Here is a 21066-nt window from a genome sequence, read left to right as displayed (position 1 = left end):
TATTCCAGGGGTGGCCTCACAAGCACTGAATAGAGTGGGGTAATAACTTTATCACTATATATCTGCCTCCTAATCAGCTTCTCCAGCCACTTTCCACGTCAAAACCCACAAAGGCCTCACCAGATACAAGATCCTCCAAAACGGTGACTCCATCTCAGACTACCCCTTCCCCTGACCGTGCTTCCGTGCTGCCAGCCAATCATAAAGGCAAGCCAGAAGAAAGACCAACATGCATGGGTGAAGTCCCTAAGGAATACAGAAGAATACTTGCACTTTGCAATAAAATCTTGCCAATTTAATTATTTAAAAAAAAAAACAACAAACAAAACCCAAACCACAAACCAAGACAGAGCAAATCCAGAGCACTGCTAGAAACATTGTCCTAGTACCAGTTGCAGACAGGAAAGAATGTCCTTTCCTGCCATATCCTTTAAAGGTCTAAACCCTGCTGCAGCCAGGATTTTCAGAGGCATCTAACTTACTGTACTAGTTTTTCTGGAGCAAAATGCCCAGCTTAGTCAATAGAAGTTTTGCTTGAGCAAAAGTTTCTTCTTTAATCAAAAGACAAACCAAAAGGTTTAGTTTTCAAAACACACAGAGAGTTGCTGCCATTGAACAAAGGGAGCTTTAATATTGATTTTAATGGAGAACTCACATTCTGACGAGTGCTTACATGAACCTCTCCCTCTGAACTGTCATGTACTTGCTTGTATAATACATAAGTAAGAAAATACCCTCTCCCTATGGAGTGGCTGTGATGTGTTATTTGCTGGCAGCTTCTAGAAAATTAAGTTATTCACCATTTAAATCTAGAGTGCAAATTTGTCTTCTGCATACTGCATTAATCCTTTTCTTATTAAACCAACTAGTGTACTGGTTTAGAAAGTTCCTCAGGACAGAAACGTTTGCTGCACAGCCGTTTACTTGAACTGTAAACAGAAGCTGAGGGTTGCTATGGTGAGATCTTTTTCTCACAGTCTATTTACTTCTCCCATCTAACAACAGTACCGACAGTGGAGCCTATAAAACAGAAAGTATAAAGTAAAGCAGCCATTACACACCACAGTTCTGAGAAGTCCTTATTCTAATGAAATGAATTTGAATGCTCACCAGAAACAAAGGTATGTAGAAAAGCAAGATAAACTTTCTTTTCCTTTTTTTTTTTTAGGTAAAAAATGGTACTTTAACCTGTATTCTGTGATAAAGGCTTTAACAAGGAGAAGCAATTTGAAAAGTCTGCTTTGATTGTTGATGTTTTCTAGTCCTCTTGCAAAATTGTAGGTTTGTGAAAGTTCAGTATGCAGCCTAGGTGAATATTCACATCACCATAAGTTAATTTGACCCTGGAGGAATGGAAATGGGCAAAGAGCAAAGAGCAAACAGGTACAACACAGAGATGCTTTTTGCAAAATCCCTAAATTAGCCTTTTGCAAGAGTAGGGCACCATTTTAACTCCGGAGCTGGTGCAGGCTATTTCCAGAATGGATATTCTCATTCACCAGCAAAACTTTGGTTCCTGTGAACTGGTCTCCTACTAGAACTACACTTATAAGAAAGGTTCTGCTTTTTATTTTATGCTAATGGCATAGGTGATTATCATAATCAGACTTGCAAAAAAGCCAGTCCAGACACATCCTTAATCCTCCAATTGCCAGGTTCAAGTATATAAGAAAACAATCTTATGAAAGAATGGCTGGAATTAGGAATATAAACCATATCGAGTAGACAAAACCATATATATGTTCCTCTAACACAAGACTGGAAATTTAAGTTATTTTTCTACAAAGTCCTCCACCCAACTTCTCCTTTTACTCCTGGGTAAGTCCTTTTTAAAACAGCAAATAAGTAACATAAAATATCGTGCAATATAAGGCAATCAATAGTAAATTTCTTCTACTAAGGCGTGGAATGTTTCTGACTCTCATCCAGAGAGCAGGCCTGGCGCTATTTTCCTAGTGTAGGTGTAGCTCTACATTTCATTCATATCAAGAAATCTCATTTTGAACATCTGCATGTAGGGCTCCATAAGGGTGTCTCCAATGACCTTATAGATAACGAAGGTCTAGGGAATGTCTGCAGTAGCAGGCCATGTGTATCTGTGGAGTGAAACCAACTGTTGTTAAATACTCACAAGGACATTTAACACACTCTGCAAGCTAGAAGCTGCCTGCTCTTTCCTGGACCATAGCATTTCACCCATGAGCAGCTGGAGAGTGGGTGCGGCTTGCCTTCTCTTCCAGCAGCAACCCAGGGGCCCACAGAGTTGACATGCTCCAAGACCACCCCATCCAAAACATAGTAAGTGGAGATGACCAGGAGATTTGCTTGTAAAACACTCTTAACCAGACATCAGATGTGAATACTGACGCACTCATAGTCATCCAGGCCAATCCAACGGCCAGATTTCCCACCTTTCTCTCCTGCTGTCATAGAAGGACATAGGTCTCTTTAAGTTTTGCTATGCATGGATTTCTCAAGTACCCTAGGACTTTCTAGTTGCCTCTATGTGTGACTAACTCACCTGATGCGACCAATTTTGCATACGTTAGTCAATCTTAAACAATTTAGAATACATTTAAAGGATCCTTAGCGTTCACGGCAGACAAGAACCAATATTTGCAGAATGTTCTTTTTACGGTTTAAACTGCCAGTGACATGGAATGCTGCAGCAGATCATCAAGAATGAAGAAACACACATGAATATCCCTATTTTGCTTGTTATCTATTCCACTTTAAAAAAAAAAATATGAGTAGTTTGCCCAGAAACCAAGGACACAGTACCCCAATACCCCAGAGCTTTGAGGTTCCTGCTGTTAAGCCGCAGGAATGCTGGAAGCTGTAGGAGACCTCACCTGATAGGGTTCTCCATACTGTCATGCTGCTGGCTTTACTCTGTTCTCTATCCCGAGACTCCAGATCCTGGAAGCATTTTGAAAACCCTGCTTTGCATTCAGCAAAGATTCACTGATCTCATTATAATTCATGATGAACTCTTGCAGGTTGAACAGGTCAACTATTTTACACAATCTCAGTTTTGCTGAAAAGTGTTTTTATGTTCTCTGTGTGGAAGAGGCTGGGAGGTGCACTTATGTCAGCACTGGGATCAAAGCTGGATTTTTAAAGAGAGATATAGAATCCTTATACTGCACATGTGTACATTATGTAGATATTTCACACAAAAAGTAGGATAAGGCCTTGCCTTTTTCTCCTTATGTAGTCAGTAGTAAGAAAGTAGGATTTTATCCTAATTCTGCAACTGTATTTTTAATTGCATAGCTGTCCACTGCTTTGTAAGCTTTCTTAAGTAGTAACCTAAGCAAAAGGTTTCCTAAAACCTGGGACCTGTCCTGAAAACTGGAGTAGCCCATGCTAAGAGCCAAGTTCCCATTCCCTTCATTAAAGTGTAACAGGATCTTTAATGAAGGATCTGGTACAATGACAGTCTGGTCTGAAAGCTGTTCCAAGTCTCTTTGGCTGCTCTGGCCCTAAGGTGTAGGGACACAGCTGTTTTCCTTTCAGTTTTTCCTTACTGTTGGAGTATTTGCATGTGAACTGTTGCACAACTGAGCTAAAAATACAAAGCTCCAAACACATCCAGAAGATTTCATTGTTCTGGCTGTCCATTTCTTCAGGGAGCAAAAGTTTCCAGCTCCCACAGCAGAACAAAGATTCTCTCTACAACCATAGAAGGAATAAGGCTGAACTGAACTACAGAACAGTGCAGGTGATCCAAGAAAAGAATGGCAAAACAAGACTGCACATTCCTGATACTCTGTTACTTTTCTTTATATGTCTCATGTAGCATCTGTCCTGCTGGACACAAGCAGTGTACATGGTCAAATCAGGCAGGGACAAAGAATGCAGTGAGTTAGGCAAAGATCTGACAGATCTAGGTAACACAGGTAATGTGACTGGTGATCAAATCCTGGTCAGCATGGAGCAGAGAATGCCACGGGGAGACCCAAGAGCAGTCTCCCAGTACCTGCAAGGGGGTTACTGGAAAAAAAAACCCAGCCTGCTTGCAGCAGTGCCTGGTGGGAGAATGAAGTAACAGGCACAAGCAGAAACAAGAGAGGTTCTGACTCTATATAAGGCAAAACTTCATAATGAGGAGAGCCAAGTGGCAAAACACATTATCCCAAAAGGCTGTGCAGCTTTCAAGACCAATAGCATGCAGCCCTGAGCAGCTGGTCTGATTTTATAGCTAATCCTGCTCTGAGGATCAAATTGGGCTAGAGATCTCCTGAGGTCCCTTCAGGTCTGAATTCTCCTATGAGTTCAAGAAAATTGCCACTACATTTTAGTGTGTCAAAAAAAAAGAAAAAAAAGGCTATGCACAACCTCCCCTGCACACAATTACAGGAACATCCTGCCTTTAGGAAGAACTTCCTTCTGATTCCCAACAGTCAGAGTTGGACAAACACCAGAATGAAGTGTGACTTAACACTAGCTTCTACAGTTAAGATAGAAACCTACACTAATAGCTGCAATGAAGATGCTAAAAGCTTTGCTAAAAAACAGAGAAAGCCTGTGATTGGCATGTTCAGACAAGGATTCTCAATTTTAGACTCTGACAGTTATCTTGAAAAAAGCTAAAAGGAAATAGCTCAATTCTCAGCCAACAGAACTTGCAAAGGTTAAGAGCATCTGAAAGAACAACAGGCCCCTTTCATTTAATAGCTAAAGACACAACTTAAAACAAATTTTAGGTACCACAGTTTGAAAACTTTGCCTACATTGCAGCAGAGAATTTTTGGTAGTTCACATCAAAACAGAAGTTAATGTCCTTTGAATATGGTGAGCAGATGGTAAATGAAACATTTAGTGTATTAAAGTGCAGGCACAGAAGAATCAAAAAAATAACTGAATAGCATCTTGAGCATTGAAAGATATAGTGATATACTATTGCAATTCACATGATAAAATACGTCTGTATGTACTATAGTGCCCCAGGTAGCAGAGAGAGAAACTTGTATCTTTGTAGTATTCGTGAAGCATCTTCTCCTCCACTGTTACAAACTGATCATAAACTGATACTATTAACAGATGTATATAGCAGAAGCATGGAAAAGCAGGGCTACACCAGACTTCAGAGGTCAAATTGCTGCCCCAGGTACTCAAGCAGCATGAAGCACAGCCCTTTCACAAGGACTTCATCACTTTATACACTGAATTTCTCTTCGACCTGCTAAGGAACTGTGCAAGGGAACAGAGAGGATAAACAGAATAAAGCCAAGCTCCACTATGCAGCTACCGGAGCTCCCTGCTGTGGTGAGGATGTGACTTATCAACTGACTAATGAAGACAACCTTGATTGTTCATGCAATACTGCACTTCTGACAGGATCTAGCCTCTAAGACTGACATTATGTGAAATATCAACTTAAAACATTCCTCAGCCAGTGAGCCACACCTTCCTATACTCATAGTTCTTCCTCCTCAAACATCCCCACTCACACATCAGCCCTGCAGCATTCCCTCCCTGAAATTCCCTCACCTTGTTCAGGTGGCAGGTTTAAGCAGAAGACTCTAACGTAACAGGCCTGGAGAGTCTATGAAATAGCTGCTATTTAATATTTTTTCAAGAAAATAGTATTTTTTCAAATAAATCATTTCTGTTTCAAATAAAGCAAACTGCCTGTCAGTGCCTAATGTATTCTGTGACACTATAATTTTTAACAGGATGGAAAAAAAATATAACAGGTTTTTTACAATTTGCATTACAGCCTTGATTTTATTTCAAAGTGTCAGACTCTGTGTCACTGCAAGCAGACATTCCCCCAGTGGCATTTGTATGCTGCCGACGCAACAGACGCTTAACTTCCCAGGCTCTCTCTGCACAACTCCATCAAGACAAGAAAGAAGTTTGTATCTGTTTTTTTTGAAAGCTATGGCAAAACTTCACACATGATGCCCTTAAATGAGCAGCTACATAATTGTTTACAGGAGTTTTACTCCAAAGTGGTAGTTTGCAGGGTTTGTTTTTGGTTTGATTCCGTACAACAACCCAAGCACTCTGCTCCTGACATACCAAGACACAGCTTGTCAGCAGGATTTGTCACCTCCAAGCTTTCTAGGGCCCTTGGTGATTAAAGGCTAGGGCCAGTGAGAAGGCAGCACAGTTCTGCTCTGCCATCTACCACATCTCTGCTGGGTGCTCAGCATCCTCTGACCAATCACCTAACACACTGCTCCACTAGCCGTCAACATGGCCCATCTTCCAGCCTGCAGTCTTAAGTGACTTGACTGACCTTTTATTGATTTGAGGAAGATGACGGTGACAATGTGAATGTCACTGTTTGGGGCAGGCAATACTGTTCATACTGGAAAATTAAATGGGGGTCTCCATACTATATATGAAGTGGCAGAGATCTTCTGAATGGTGATCAGCTCTGAAAAGCTGAGGTCTCCAGGGAGATGCCCTCTCTGCCAGCTGACAATTTTGCTCCTGCCTCATATTCACACAATATAGAGAGTTTCCAAATGTGCGTGTTTCTTAAATCTCTGCAGTATCTCACATACACAAAATTTCTTACATGAAAATTGCTTTGTTGTCCACCAAATCACTAATCCGCACTTCACATATAATGTGAAATGGCTGTGATCCTTCTTCTTTTACAGGTTGGCTAGTTGAGAGACAGCTAGGTGTACCATGCATCTTCTCCTAAATTCAGCAGCAGACCTAGAAGAGGTAGAATCCAGACATCCTTCTAGCTCCCTCTTCCATGGTCTTAACTGTACAGAACATGACAAACATTTGGTAACACAAGTTTAGAAGATAACTTTTGTAGGCAAGTATCCCAACACAGTACTGACTTATGAAAACAGTGCAAACCAACTGTAGAAGACTTGGATGTAAAGGAGAAATCTGGGAAGCACAAATAAGCTAAGAAAGATTTCAGATCTTATCCTGCAATTAGAACCACAGGGGAAAATCAGATCAGAGTCTCAGTGACTTTGACAGCACCCATCATGGACCAACAAGCACTTCCAACCAAAGCAGCAACACATTCATCTCATGTTATTATTTCTCTTCTGTAACTGATACGTTCTTGCATTTAGCCAAGCAATTTCCATTAAGTTTTACAGTGGTTTAGAATAAGCCTCTGAATTCCCTGAAATCTATGAGAACTTCCTGAGCTTCTAGAAACTTGTTACTATAAAACCAAACCAAAATTTAGAATGAGCAGCTCAGAAATTGCCTCTGGACAAGGATGTCAAATACTGGCATAAAAATTCAGATTTTCTTAACTACTGTGTATTTTAAAAATAAGGCAGTGCATACAAAGACAAACATTAGCTGAAGTCTTACATAACTTATACTGCAATACCCTCTTGTGGTCAAACAAAAATGTTTTGTCTAAACACCTGTACCTTTTCCTCCATAAAAAGCCTCTCCAGACATCTTTTCCTTTGACAGAGGTAAGTAAGTAACATATTTTTCACAGATGAATTTGTAGTGCGTATCATCACTTGTCTGGAAAAAACAAAAGATGAACCTCAGTCAAGTTCTTCCTCAGAATGACGGGCACCAACTCTGCTTGTCAGATAAACTAATCCCTAAATGAACTCCTAAGCAAAGGCACCACCTCCTACAGTGACACTCATAATTTTTTTTGAAGTTTCATGTCACTAACCAGAAAAAATAAGATGGTATAATCAATTTACATAGAAACATGTGGCACAAAGCCATAGTGAACATCAACCTCTTGTACTGCAGGATGAAAAGAAGTATGCAGTAGATCAGGTGTACCAATCGAAATGAACTCCCTGCTTAAATGCCCCACATTGTAATAATGAACAAATAAAATGTTAAACTGGCAGATGGTAATACAAGAGGAAACAGTTCAGTCTCTTCAGCAGTTCTGTCAAGCTGCCACTCTAGTAAATGGCCTAAATGGGCTAACAGTAGATCCAGTAAGGAATCTATAGTAGCACCCAGAAATGTCAACCTTGCAATCACCTGGATGCTCTTTAATGGTGCACAACCACATTCTGATGTCTTCTAGTCCCAACAGAAAATAGGATAATTTTTAAATTACCATCTTTTAGTGACCAATTTCTGGAAACAGCAGATACATTTTAAAGTCATATTAATACATATTTTTTTAAACTCCAATTTATTTAAACAGCCATGATCCCATTCCCATCTATTGTTTTCAGAGAAATCGCTTGAACGTCATGAAGTGTCCAATGCCTCCATGTTGATTCATAGCTTATTTTTGGTTTAAGCCTACAGATGTCCTAAACAGTTAAGACTTTCTTCTTTTCTGAGGTTGTGGAGTCTCAGGCCAACAGAGCTCTCTGTAACCTAAGAATTCACTTTCAGTAAGATGTTTTGAAAGACATTTTGTAGCCCTACACCTGCATCAAAACTATGGTAGTTAAAGCTCCTGCATCTTTGCAGACACCACTCATTGTCATAGGTATACCTGCTTGTAATCTTTCTGGTCCAGTTTATTCAGTGGCTACAAGTAGTCATTTGGAGGCTATGTACTCAGCTCAATAACCATCTTTATTATTATGTTTAATTTGAAGAAATTGACTTCAAGGAAAGATTAGAATTGAAATAACACCAGAACTTTGTAAACAAGAAATAAAAAGCATTCCATGCATAGGAACAGATTTCTCATCAAGATCCTTCCCTGATCTGATCAGGAGCTAAAAATCCTATTCGCACTGATTAATGCACTGGGTCTTCCAAATGTGCCTCAGCTTCCTTTTAAAGCAGCTACATGCTTCTAAAACCCCATTCTCCAACCAGCTGCACACATTCCAACTTGGACTGGACCCTGGAACAAATGCAGCAGAATAAGCAGATTCCACAAGAGGAACAGAGACAACCATCAGGTTAGGTTGGCAAACATTTCGTTTCTTCAATTCAGGATAATGCTGCGTGAATACAAGACTTTGTTTTTTTGGGGGGGTTGAAACAGATGAACAACACTATTTAGGTTTCAATTGTCTCAGAAAAATGAGCAAATAAACAAAAAGTCTACTAAAATTTCATTAAAACCCAAAGCAAAAATTATGGTTTGAGGTGGAGTTTACCTCTTCTTATGTTACTGCAATCTTCAAGTCAGAATAATTTTTCCAAATATAGAAGTATTTCATGCATGAAGTGTTTGGGTTGTACAGTTGCAACTATTTTAAAAGCAATTATTTGCTAAATTCAGCATGCATTTCCTAACACTGAAAGCAAATAAGTTTGCCAAAATCCCCTGAAAAAGTAGATTCAAACTTCATTAGCATTTACCAGGAAGATGAAGCAAGAGGCTAGAATTCATCTGGAGCTAATCCACACTACTCAAAACAAGTCAGTCAAGAATTTCAGAGGAAATTTATACTTAAAATACTCCATTTTCCTGCAAGGTCACACATACTTGAGGAAGTGACTTCATACCACAGAAACCTAACAGGCTGACTGTAAAGACAAACACTGAGATTTTGGACACTGTTTTGAAAATTCTCACTTTGCATGCTAATAACCCTGTATAATGTTAATAGTTACTTAAAAACTACTTATAGTTGCTTAATACCTTCGGCAGAAATCTCTAAATACTTAAAAGGGACTTTTGGTGATCTCTGGCTGCCCTTTTTTTTTTAATCTGTAAATAAGAAGCTTTCAGCACAGATTCATTGAAATATTTTAAACAAACGAGCTCTGCCCAAAATCTATTTCAAGGCCCCAGCAGCTGTCCCACTGGGTCTCTGCTCCCATTCTGATGAATATTCACAAGTCAGACTTGCTTCCAGCTTTCAGGTTTTGCTTCTGCTACATAACAACAACAAAAGTCCTCCTCACATACTCAGCAGCAATCTCCACAGCACCCTTTGCTACTAAGCCAGACTTCATTGTTCTGAGGAATTTGAATAGAATGTGGTCTCAGCTGCCAGCAGCAGTAATCCCCTCTTAAAGTGGGAGTTTGCTGAGTACAGCTGGATATCTGATGGCTTTCAGTAACAGCCGTTTCTTACAAAATTGCAGTTACCATGAGAACTCCCTCAGCAAGCAACAAAGCAACATAAAGCAGTAGGAAATGAGCATTAAATAAGAGGGAAGTAAAACAGCACTGAGCACTGCCTGTTAGTGCTGCTGTGCACCTTTGTTTTCTGAAAGCACTCCAAATCAGCAGCTAAAAGAAAACTTAGGAGAGATGAAGCTTTAAAAGTGTAAAAATAGGTTTAACATTCGTAACACTCACAATATACCTGATGATACTGGGATACAGTGAGTCCCAAAATGGACAAGTTGGGAAAGGGTTCTGGATTCAGAAGAAATATCTTGGTTAGGTCTCGGCAACCAGCAACCACATCTCTGGGGCAACCAGCCTTAGCTCCATCTGTGTCTCTTGGCAGCACACAGCTCAGAAGATCTGTTGTTGCACAACCAGATACTCAGGCTTGGGCAGATGAGCAGTCGGCACTGCAGCAAGACCAGGTTCAACAGGATAAGATCTGGAGAGAGTCTGTGGAGGCTGAACAGAGAGGAAGAAAGATTTGGTAAGTCACTTGCTCCAGTTCATGCCTCTTCTACTCATCTTGACATTGGTACTGATGCTCGCTGACAGTCTTGGGGCTTGATCCCAAGCCTATACTATGAAAGAAAATTTTCTTCTGCAGGGACTTTGGATCAGACCCTATTATCTCTGTTTGTCTTCTCTGGACAAAATCTAGTATCTCCTGGCATGCTGGGCTTAAGCTGAAAGGGATGCAAAAAATTGCATGCTAAGTATCTTTTAGCTTTATAGAAATTTCCAGAATGAAGATTTAAATGTGCCAACCTTTATAATTTATTGCAGACACACTGATACTATCATGTCTTCTCATATTCTTGGAAATGGCTGAATGGGAGTTGAACAGAGTGTTCTGCCAAAATATGATTTTGTATTCCCAATCTGTAAATCTACTGGCCATGCCCCATTGTTACAGTGTTTGAGTAGACTGAACTACACACATACAAACTAAGCTTTAACTGTGTATACAGTGACCTTAAGGAACCCAAAATTAAGATCCTGTCTCTGCCACATATCTTGAGTGTTTATGCTCGTACTTCAGTACACAGCATGAACATTCCTGTTAGAAGAATATCCTTTGTAAAAACAAAATCAGTTGCAGCTCCCACTGTGCACTAGACAAATTAAGGGAAAGGAAGGAAAAAGAACATCACTCTCAGGAGGGAAAGGCTGAGCCAGGACTCTTGCAAAGCCAGGGCCATGGTGGCAATGTTACTCTCCTCCAGCTGTGCATTCAGACTCTTGTCCAATGGGCCCAGCACATTCCATACCTGTTCCCTAGCTAAGGCAGCAGAAGAGACTGTACCTGCCCCCTGGGGTTCACAGTCAGGAACAGTGGTGCAAACTCATTTTCATGGGTAAGTAAGGTAACAGATTGTTCAGCTGATGCATGTTCTGCTCTGCAATCTTAGCTACAAAGACAGAAACTCTTGTAAAAGGGTAGGACGGGAATGTGAAGGACAGACGCCTAAAGCTGGATCCAGCAGACTACAAATGCTACAGCCTGCAGAGCACTGCCCTTCAGCTCTGTATCCCCTACCAGAATTGATGATGGGGAAAGCCTGCTATGTGTTGGTGGTCTGACCTAAAATGGATATAGGTAAATGTCTGAGAGCCAAGCATTTCTCAGTAATTAACACCATCCAGTAACACCCAAATCTGTATGTTCAAATAGTGGCTGGCATAGTAAGATAAAAATTTTAGGACCTCTGTGCTGTGCCGTTATACCAAAAGGTATAGTGATAAATACGACAATCATAACTTAGCTTTTACATGCACTTAGGGTGTATATGCACTGGACGGGGCAGTGCAGCACAGGAATTCAATGCTCCTAGCTCAACGGGGAACATGGCTCTTCTGTAGAGATAAGCTCAACTCAGAAGGATGTACATTCAGCACAAGATCGGTGAGCTTAGATGCAGCACTGTATAGACGCAGGTAACCAGCTCAGAGAGTCAACCCTGGTGTCCCTTGAGCCCTGCTGCAAATACAGCTGTAGGCAACTGCTTTCTCTCTTGGCCTCACTGCACTTTTATAATAGCAGGTGAACTTTTGTTTTCTCAATTTCAGGCCAGGGAAACCAAAGGACAGAAAATGAAAGGACTTGCCCTGCAGTCCCACACCAGGTATAGAACTAAGCTGAAGAGCAAAACTGAGGCCTTCTGATTCAGTTTACTCCCAGCACAGATGCCTATCTGCACAAAATACTCCCATGGGCATTTGGCTGCAGCAAATACAGCTCTGGGTATTCCTACCAGGGACTTCTGCCAGCAGAGGATCTGTTACTTAGAAAATAAGAATCTTTGTCTTGCTCAAGTCATGGGTCAAAAGTTTGCTAGAGTGACTCAGGATTTTGCTTATTCATCTGCATTTGCACAAGGAATACACTGTGGACATGATAGGCTCATCTTCCTTTTGCAAAAAAGCTCCACTCCTCACATAGTATGAGGTTCCTATAGGAATAAAAAAAAACCCTGTGCTTCACCACAGAAGAGACAGGTTTTGGTGCAAAGAGGTTGCAGGTATAAGAGCTGGGTTCTAAGTATCAAATTGAGCAGTTAAATAGGTATTCAAATATGACCAACATTAACTATTCTAGCTAAAGACAGTCAATTTCACACTGCTATTTTTCACTTCTACCCCAAGGTACCAGAACTGGAGTTTCCTAAAGGACTACGACCAAATGGTAAGCTTTGAACAAACATTCAACTGTAATCCAGGTTCTTTTTAGTTTTCACCCATTTGAGCTATGCTAGTATTTAAAATTGAAGCATACTTAGGCATAATTGGCAAATGCTATCAGACTAAAATCTTCAGGAAAAATAAAAGAGAACTGAAGTGCCTTTCATCTGCTACCTATGCAGCAAAGAAATACAGCACACACGTGTTCAATCTGTTTCAGTATTAGCAACTCCCTAGAAAGACAAGTGAAGAACCAGCCTCCTAGGAGAAAAGATCGTGTCATCATGCTGAAATCCAAGACACTTAACTAAAAATGAAACAAAATACCTCCCATTTCATGACCATTCTAGACCAGGATAACTTCTGTCTCAGCTGACATTTTACGCAACACATTTGAAAATTATTCATTTCCCTGTGTTATCCTAGTCCCACAAAAGAGACAGGAAAAAACAACTGTTTACTTCTTCAGCACTTTCGTGTACATTCAGTATGACATTTTTAAGTATATTCAAACTCTAACTTTGAAGGCAAAAGTGATGTTATAAATAACCTCAGTAACTTGTATTTTTGTAACAAGCAATGGATGTAATTCTGAAAACTTATTAATGGTGTTTGTTTTATCCAGGGTAAGAAAAAGGAGCAGAAGCCACTGCCAAACTATATGCCTGTGTTCTCAAGCAAAGTTCCCAACTCAACCAACCAGACTATTGGCAGTCGAATGGATACTGAACTTGGCAGGGATTTGGTAAACATGGATTACTTCTTCAGCACTGGTGCACGAAAGAGGAAACTTGATGGTGAGCTCCAGCCTTCCTAGCACTTTGGTAAAAATATAACAGTAACAAAGCAAGCTGAATGGTTCTAGCCAACAGATTCCACAGCAGGTAAAAATCCCTCAATCTTTTTCTCAGAGAGACCAATGCTACTCTTTAGCATGGATTTTCTTTCAACAGCAAAGATGGATGTTGTCCAACAATGCCACAGGAGACATTCCTCATTGTATTTTGGGTGGCTGGGCCATATAAAGAGGGTTGGAACTACAGACCTCATCCATCTTCCCATGCAGCCTACAGTAAGGCTGCCACTAACACCAGAAAGATCAAGATTACAGCCAAAAGGCAATTACTTCCTAAATTTTTATCTCCTGAAAATAAACAATTAATGAAGATCTGCTCAGATGAGTCCCAACACAAACAACATATTTCAGTTCTGAAAGTCAGAGCAATAAAATCAGCAGCGTGTTGCATTTAATGTAATTGGCCAAGGATTCATCAGCTCTGCCATTTGCATGTTTAAGCTTGCTCTAAATAATAAAATTTAAGGCACGTGAGATGTGTTCTGTGCTTTTTCATCCCTTCCTGCTGAGGAAAGGAGAACAATTTTTTTTCACACTGGTTTTCATTTTTGATTCTTTAGAAATGCTGCTCTCAAATTCCCTTAACTCTTGGAACTAATTGACAAGGAAGCAGGCTTTCACATTTTGCTCTGAAGGAGTGTTGACTCAGCAACCTGTCTGACACTTTTAGGATCATCAACCTCGAATTTAACAGGTTCAGAGTTCCTAAAATCTGTGGTTGCCCAGGGAAACCTACATCAAGCTAAATCAATGCAATACCTGAAGCCTGTTCACCTGTGCATCTCCATTACATAGGTGCAAACTTTGATAATAACTTACATATGGCCTTTTGAGCTATATGTAGCTTCTGCAGGATCATGCTCAGTCCTCTGTGGAGATCAACATAGAAGCCATCAGCATTGCCTTGACACAACAGGTGGCAGTCTCTCACCACACTGAGGTGGAGATGTATATACCTATGTTTTGCAACTAAGTCTATTTGTTTTTATGATTAGACCTCAGAAGGCAGTTTAAAAGCACAAGTGGTGGCATGAACAAGTGTCATCACTGTCAGCACCCAAAGAGTTTCTGGAAAAAAAATACAACAACAACAAAAACACAAAAAAAACAAAAGGAAAGGGAAAGGGAAAGGGAGAGGGAGAGGAGAGGAGAGGAGGAGAGGAGAGGAGAGGAGAGGAGAGGAGAGGAGAGGAGAGGAGAGGAGAGGAGAGGAGAGGAGAGGAGAGGAGAGGAGAGGAGAGGAGAGGAGAGGAGAGGAGAGGAGAGGAGAGGAGAGGAGAGGAGAGGAGAGGAGAGGAGAGGAGAGGAGAGGAGAGGAGAGGAGGAAAAAGACACTGTAGAAAGAAGAGCCAAATCCCAGTCACTAAGTCACAGCACCAAGCGGTTTTCCTCCTGGCTTTCCCAACACAGACAGAACTGCAGGATTAAGGCTTTCAAGATGACAGCTAAGCTACCTAAAAAAAGGAGACCATATTATGCAATCAGCCCAAGTGGACTGATTCCAGTCAATGCAGACATGAATTCTGATAGACAACTGTGTTCAGAGACACCAAATAGGAACCTGCTTTTGAAAAAGTCATCTTGTTCAGCAAAAATGCTTTCTGCTCCCTCCTGTGAGCTGAAAACTGCACCAGGAACTGGTTTGTCTTCAAACATCTGAAAGAAGCAGAGGAAAGAGAAGATTATACCTTTCCTTGTCCCTGCGTTATCTTCCAAAACTACACAGGCCACTCAAGAGGTTATGTACTTACTGGTAACAGCATAACACTGAGAATCATTACACTTGCATGCCTTACTTGGAGACATACTGAGCAGCCTCAAGTGTTGATATGGGTCACAAACTCTGTACTGAGTGGCAGATGTCCAGTATCTGTTAGGCTTAAACTCCTATTCATGTAAGAAATCTCATTTATAAAGCATGGGGATTTTGTTTTCCAGCATGAAAGCGTATAGAGCTCCACGTTTCCTAACCTCCAGATGGCACTCACTCCACATCAGGTTATCTACTGAAAAGGACGCTAAGTTACACAATTCCCCGTCAATTTCAAGCGACATTAAATAATTTCAGATTCTTGACTTTGTTTTCCGTGTGTGAATCCAGAGAATCCTTCTTCCAGAGTTCCTTCAAACTGGAGGATATGGGAAAGAGCATGGTCTAAGCAATGCATGATTTAATCCCTCCACTTCACACTGGCTTTGTTTCAGCTGAAGTACGTCTCACAGTTTTGGGCAAGACCTTTCAGGTCTTACCCTAAAAATGTGTGCCACTAAGCAGTCTAGAGAAGCTGTGATGGTAACTGGAGTACAGAAAGGTACGGCTTATGATAAAACAATTAAAAAAGATTGGTTTTAATCTGAGGAAGAAACAGTCTGGCAAGAAGATAGTCTTTAGATACATTTATAGCTCTGGAATGAGAAAAGGTAACATTTGCACTTCACATGAGTGGAAGACAATAGTAAATATCAAAGGTTTCAATTACAGCAAGGCAGAATCATGTTCACTTTTTGGGAAGTTAGTGGTAAGGCTAATACAACACTGGAATTGATTCCCCAAGGAATCTCCATGTGTGAAGGTTAAACACACACATCCATCAAGAGTGATATATTAAATACAACTTGTCTTGAACTGAATGACCATCTGAAGAGCTTTTCACCAATTTTCTGACTACCCCAGAGTTCTTGGGATCAAAAAACACTTTGCAAACTTGGTTTTTCAAACACATTCAAAAAGAAAAAGAAAATCCTATTTCAGTTACACCAGATTTAAAGAGATCACACCTCTAAAATACATATTAATCACCTAAACTTGTTGATAGAAAATTTATTTCTGATTTTTCTAATTACTTACAGCAAATGCTTTTCACGAAGTCTAGATGTGCCTCTTTCTTTTAATCACACACACCTAAGACACTTGACTAGTGCCCTCCTGACAGCCATGCAAGAACACTTCTCAAAGAGCACATTCATATCCTTAGGTCCCGTGGATCAATGGCAGCAACTAATTTTCTTTCAACAGTTTCAGGAAGCCTTTACTAATGAAGTGTAGTTCTGATTGAGAGACCTCACCCGCAGTCAGGTCACGCTGCCCTCTGTAATTCAGTCATTAAAGGAGACATTTAGAAATACATAAAATCTCAAAACTCTTGAAATAAATGCCCCCCTACAGAATTTTTATTTAAAAACTGTGTTTCTGTTAATAGAATTTAAATTAAGCTGTTCAAAGACAATAAGACTCCAAAGGAAGAAATGAAAATGAGACACTTATGTTGTCTCATAAGATCAGTGACTCCTGTAAATCCAACTGTGGTTCTTAGAAACTGTAAAACTGTTTCTTGATGTAGAAATTACTCTAAAACAAACAAAATAACTACACGGATTTTCCTACAACAGTGGTCTCATCATGCTGTGGAAATTACTACATAAACAGTAAGATTTCCAAATAAGGATAGGAGAAGAAAATTATGTATGAACCTTAGAAGGACAATACTGCCAGTCCAGACATCATATGTTTGCATGTATTATTCATGTGTATACACATTCACAACGTTTCCTTTCTATAGAACAAAATTTTTGACCTGAAGTTCATCTTAGAGCAGACAATGTTTTCTGAAGTGGGCTGTTCTTTTTGGTTTGTTGGGTCTCAAGCTGCTTTTCCTAAATCCTGCTGAGACAGAAACCAATAAAACTTTCTTAAAGCAGGATGCCCTTCTTAAAACTCAGGTATGCTTTTCTCTCTTCAGAACACTCCATGTTTGCTTGAATGAATTCCTTGAAACACAAATGCTTCTCCAAGAAACTCAGAAGTTCTGCCAAAGGCTGAAGAGGTGCTTGTACAGTTCTGTCAGCTGCAGCCCCATCCACAGCCCTCTTCTGTCACAGGGCATAGATGCCACAGACTGACTTCAGCTTGTAACCTTCTCAAAGACTCTCTCAGAAGCTGTACGTATCCACCAGTTCTTCTAAATGGAACTTCCAAGTATCAGGAGTTACAGTCTCACCTCAGCACAAGACCTTCATGCCAGGTTGATGGAGCAAAACTGCCGAAAATGTCTCTTAACTGGAAAATGCCCACAGGAAAGTCTCAGTTGGCATACACTGATTGAAAAATTGCATTAAGAAGTAATCTGCAAATATACAGGCATGATAGCTATAAAAATTATGAGATTGGGTTTCACTCTATGACTTTGACCTGATCACTTCAAATCTATGTCTATTTTCCCCATTCACTAATGATCAGTTATCATCACTGGATGTATTCTATGTGATCTGTGAATTAAGAAATGTATTCATGCAGTAACTCTTATTTCAACTACGGCTATTGCTCAGAAAGAGACACAAACCAAACCAATGATGTAGCACAGAACCATCTAAAACTATTACAGTGCTTATTAGCAGTAACACAATTATATTTCTTAAAAGCCAAATGGACTGAAAACACAACATCTATATCAACTCTTCTATAGCAAAACTTAACAGAACACTGACACATTGCTAGCACTGTATTACCACAGGGCTACTTAATGGCTTTCCAGTGACAAATATAAAGCCACAGGGTGAAAACAGTACATGGCAGTGTTTCAGACACAGTAAGCCGTCTTCACTGGAACAAGCATGATTATACATACTGTGGCTATTCCTCACAGTGCTGGCAGATCCACTGGCAAGCTCTGGGAGCATCATAAGATGTCTAGCAAGAATGCAGGAGGCATCGCACACCAAGATGTCAGAAAGGGCTGCCATAATGTACTCACACTCAACTCTTACTGAATTTGAGTAATTCAGAGGTAAGCATGGATCTAGAACAGTACTAGTTCCAGATCCAAATGCTACAGTTCAACCTCTTCTCTGGGCTACAAGCTCAATGTAGATTTTCTACATAAAAGGGACAATTTCAAGTTTAATATGAAAACTCATTTAAGGAGTTCCAGTACAAACTCGTTAATATTTTCCTTCCCTTATGCTCCTTCCAGTTCTTTGGCTTTTGGGTTAGGTTTTTAAGTCTGTGTTTCACATTTTAGGCTCTTTAAGTACTACTTTTCAGCTATCCTATTATTTTACATAACGTGCCATTACCCAGAATGGCCTTCAGTTAACTAAATAAACCATTTCACAGAGCAAACACTGAGACGACAAGGTCCAGGGATTTTTTGCTTATGGTAGTTTCATTCCATTGGTGATACTTCTGTTCAGCCTAACATCAAGTAAATGTTAAATAAATGCAGCCATGTTTCCAATTTTCCACAAATATATATAACATACTACACACAAAACTAATGAACTACATGCAACCTCCAGTGTTTCTTTTACACTCCTACCACACACATTTGTATAACATAACCTCAAAAATGAAGTATACAGGGATCCATTGGACTTCTTTAGGAAGAGGAGGTTCTTCCTAACAGTGCTGAAACAGTCATTCTGCCACTGGGGAGTCTCTCAGCACTCCTTCCTTATGGTGAGCTTTTGTGATGACTCTGCATCAGCCTTACTACTCAAGTTAGCATCCTTTCATCACAGCAGTCATCATGAGCTATGCCACCCTGTCCCTGTGATCCCAAAGAGGTCACAGTTTTGCAACTGCGCAGGTATATCAAAATTCCTCTGTTCTTCACCTCCCACCACCCCCACCCCCCAGGCTGTCCCTGTTCACACAGGGTGTTCACACTCCCTTCTCAAGGCAGGTGAGCATGACTCCCACAGCCTGCTGTCCCTGGCCATCTCTGTCCACTCCCAGGCTTCCTCCACACATCTCCTAGGGAGCTGTCTCCATCCCCACAGGTTCCTCAGTTGTGGAACTTTCTTTATGCTAACCTAAAGCTTAAACTACCAATTATCTATCAAGTGAACTATTCCCCTGCTGGCATGGTAGGCTGAGGAAATAATGAGCCAGAGTGCACTCTGCATTCCTTGCAAACCCACAAAATTCAAGACATCGTTTTGCTTAAAAACTCAACTATGATAAGCCAACATCATTATTGGAAAAAATTCTTCTGGTTTGGCATTCTGTCTTTGGTTCTTATAGAAAGATTATTTTCCTTCTTTTTGTTTCTAATGGGAATCAACATTTGCATTCCTTCTTGAAGTGCAACAGCATTAAACCACTGCCCACCTGCTGTGAAACAGACAATCTGTGCTGTAGATTCAATTGTAATGAATTTATTACTGAATTGTAATTTAAAGTGGTTCTGCATTCCTCTGCAACTTATCAAGTAGAAGAGTCTGGAATTTGATATGAAACTAAGTAATATAAGCAGAATAGGAAGAATTTCTTATACTCTTCTAATTTTTTTTTTTTTGGTCATAACCTTGAATGGGGCTGCCCAGCACTGTGATGGCTCTTTCTTCCCCAAGTTGCTAGTTAAGTGGCCAGTAAAAAGATATAGAAGATTATCTTTAAATCACTTTGCTTAACTGACTGCTTGCAGTGCATAGCAGGATGTATTTTTAAAAAAGCTGAAATGTTGACTGAAGTTAAATGTTTGTCTTTGTTAAATATAAAAATAGCTGAATGAAAAAATGCTCATGGACCTGCTTAATAGCTTAAGGTCAGTTCAGCTTGTTGATGACTCTAGTAGGATACAAGGCAGTGCGTTCTATTGGTATTTTTACTGCATCTTGTTGGATCAGCATCCACACAGCAATACACAACTTTAAGTATTTATATTATTATTTTCAGATTATCTGAAGTGACAGACACAACTACACCCCAAATCTCATTTTAAATGAGGTAACTTCATCTTCTCTAATGCCTTACTCCACTTTATTTCAAGTAAACAATACTTCCAGAAGGCTGAGAATTTGGTTTACCAAGAAGATTTTGGAACAGCTTTAATTTTTATATTACAATTTTCATTTCTTCCTTTGGAGTCTTATTGTCTTTGAACAGCTTAATTTAAATTCTATTAACAGAAACACAGTTTTTAAATAAAAATTCTGTATGGGGGGCATTTATTTCAAGAGTTTTGAGATTTTATGTATTTCTAAATGTCTCCTTTAATGACTGAATTACAGAGGGCAGCATGACCCAGAATTCAAACAGTGTTTTAAAATACCACAAAAAGGTATGTGGAATGAATGCAAACAGGTTTGTCAAATCATATTATCAAAACAACAGAAAACAATTTGTGAGAAATGCAAAAGAGCTGAAACTAAACTGCGCTAAGAACTATCAGGCATACAGAAATGAAACTTCCACTGAAATGAAAAGGAAGAAATGTTATGCCTGAAAATAATCCCTTGTGTTAAAGCAATTATGCTGTAGGTAAAAATCTGATTAATGGTATACTGGTACGAAAGAACCATGTATGTGCACGATCAATACGAATGCATTTTCCTTGGATAACTGCTCTTGCTCAGTTCTGACAAACTGACGAGTATGGAAGCTTTAAGGACTGTGCTTCACTGTTTCTGTGCGTTACTGTGTATGGTGGGTAGGTGTGCATTCCGTTGAAGTTGCTCCATCTCTGATAAGCTGACAAGTCTGGCATTCAGAAACATTTATTTTTGCTTAACT

At 39.9% G+C, this 21066-nt stretch overlaps 1 protein-coding gene across 1 annotated transcript; it reads left to right on the top strand.

Moving 5' to 3' along the window:
* Positions 1-9787: 9787 nt before the first annotated feature.
* Positions 9788-14023, top strand: CUNH2orf50 (chromosome unknown C2orf50 homolog). Its single transcript, XM_057431818.1, has 4 exons — positions 9788-10502; positions 12662-12701; positions 13323-13494; positions 13609-14023. Exons 1-4 carry the CDS (start codon positions 10243-10245, stop codon positions 13857-13859), a joined length of 723 nt encoding a protein of 240 aa, XP_057287801.1. The 5' UTR covers positions 9788-10242; the 3' UTR covers positions 13860-14023.
* Positions 14024-21066: the final 7043 nt, after the last annotated feature.

This window comes from Pezoporus wallicus, unplaced genomic scaffold, assembly GCF_028554395.1.
Source record: "Pezoporus wallicus isolate ANWC-B61680 ecotype Strahan unplaced genomic scaffold, APGP_CSIRO_Pwel_v1 contig_161, whole genome shotgun sequence".
Taxonomy (NCBI): domain Eukaryota; kingdom Metazoa; phylum Chordata; class Aves; order Psittaciformes; family Psittacidae; genus Pezoporus; species Pezoporus wallicus.
Note: the sequence above shows the minus strand (reverse complement) of the source record. Positions and strands in the feature narration are given on the sequence as shown.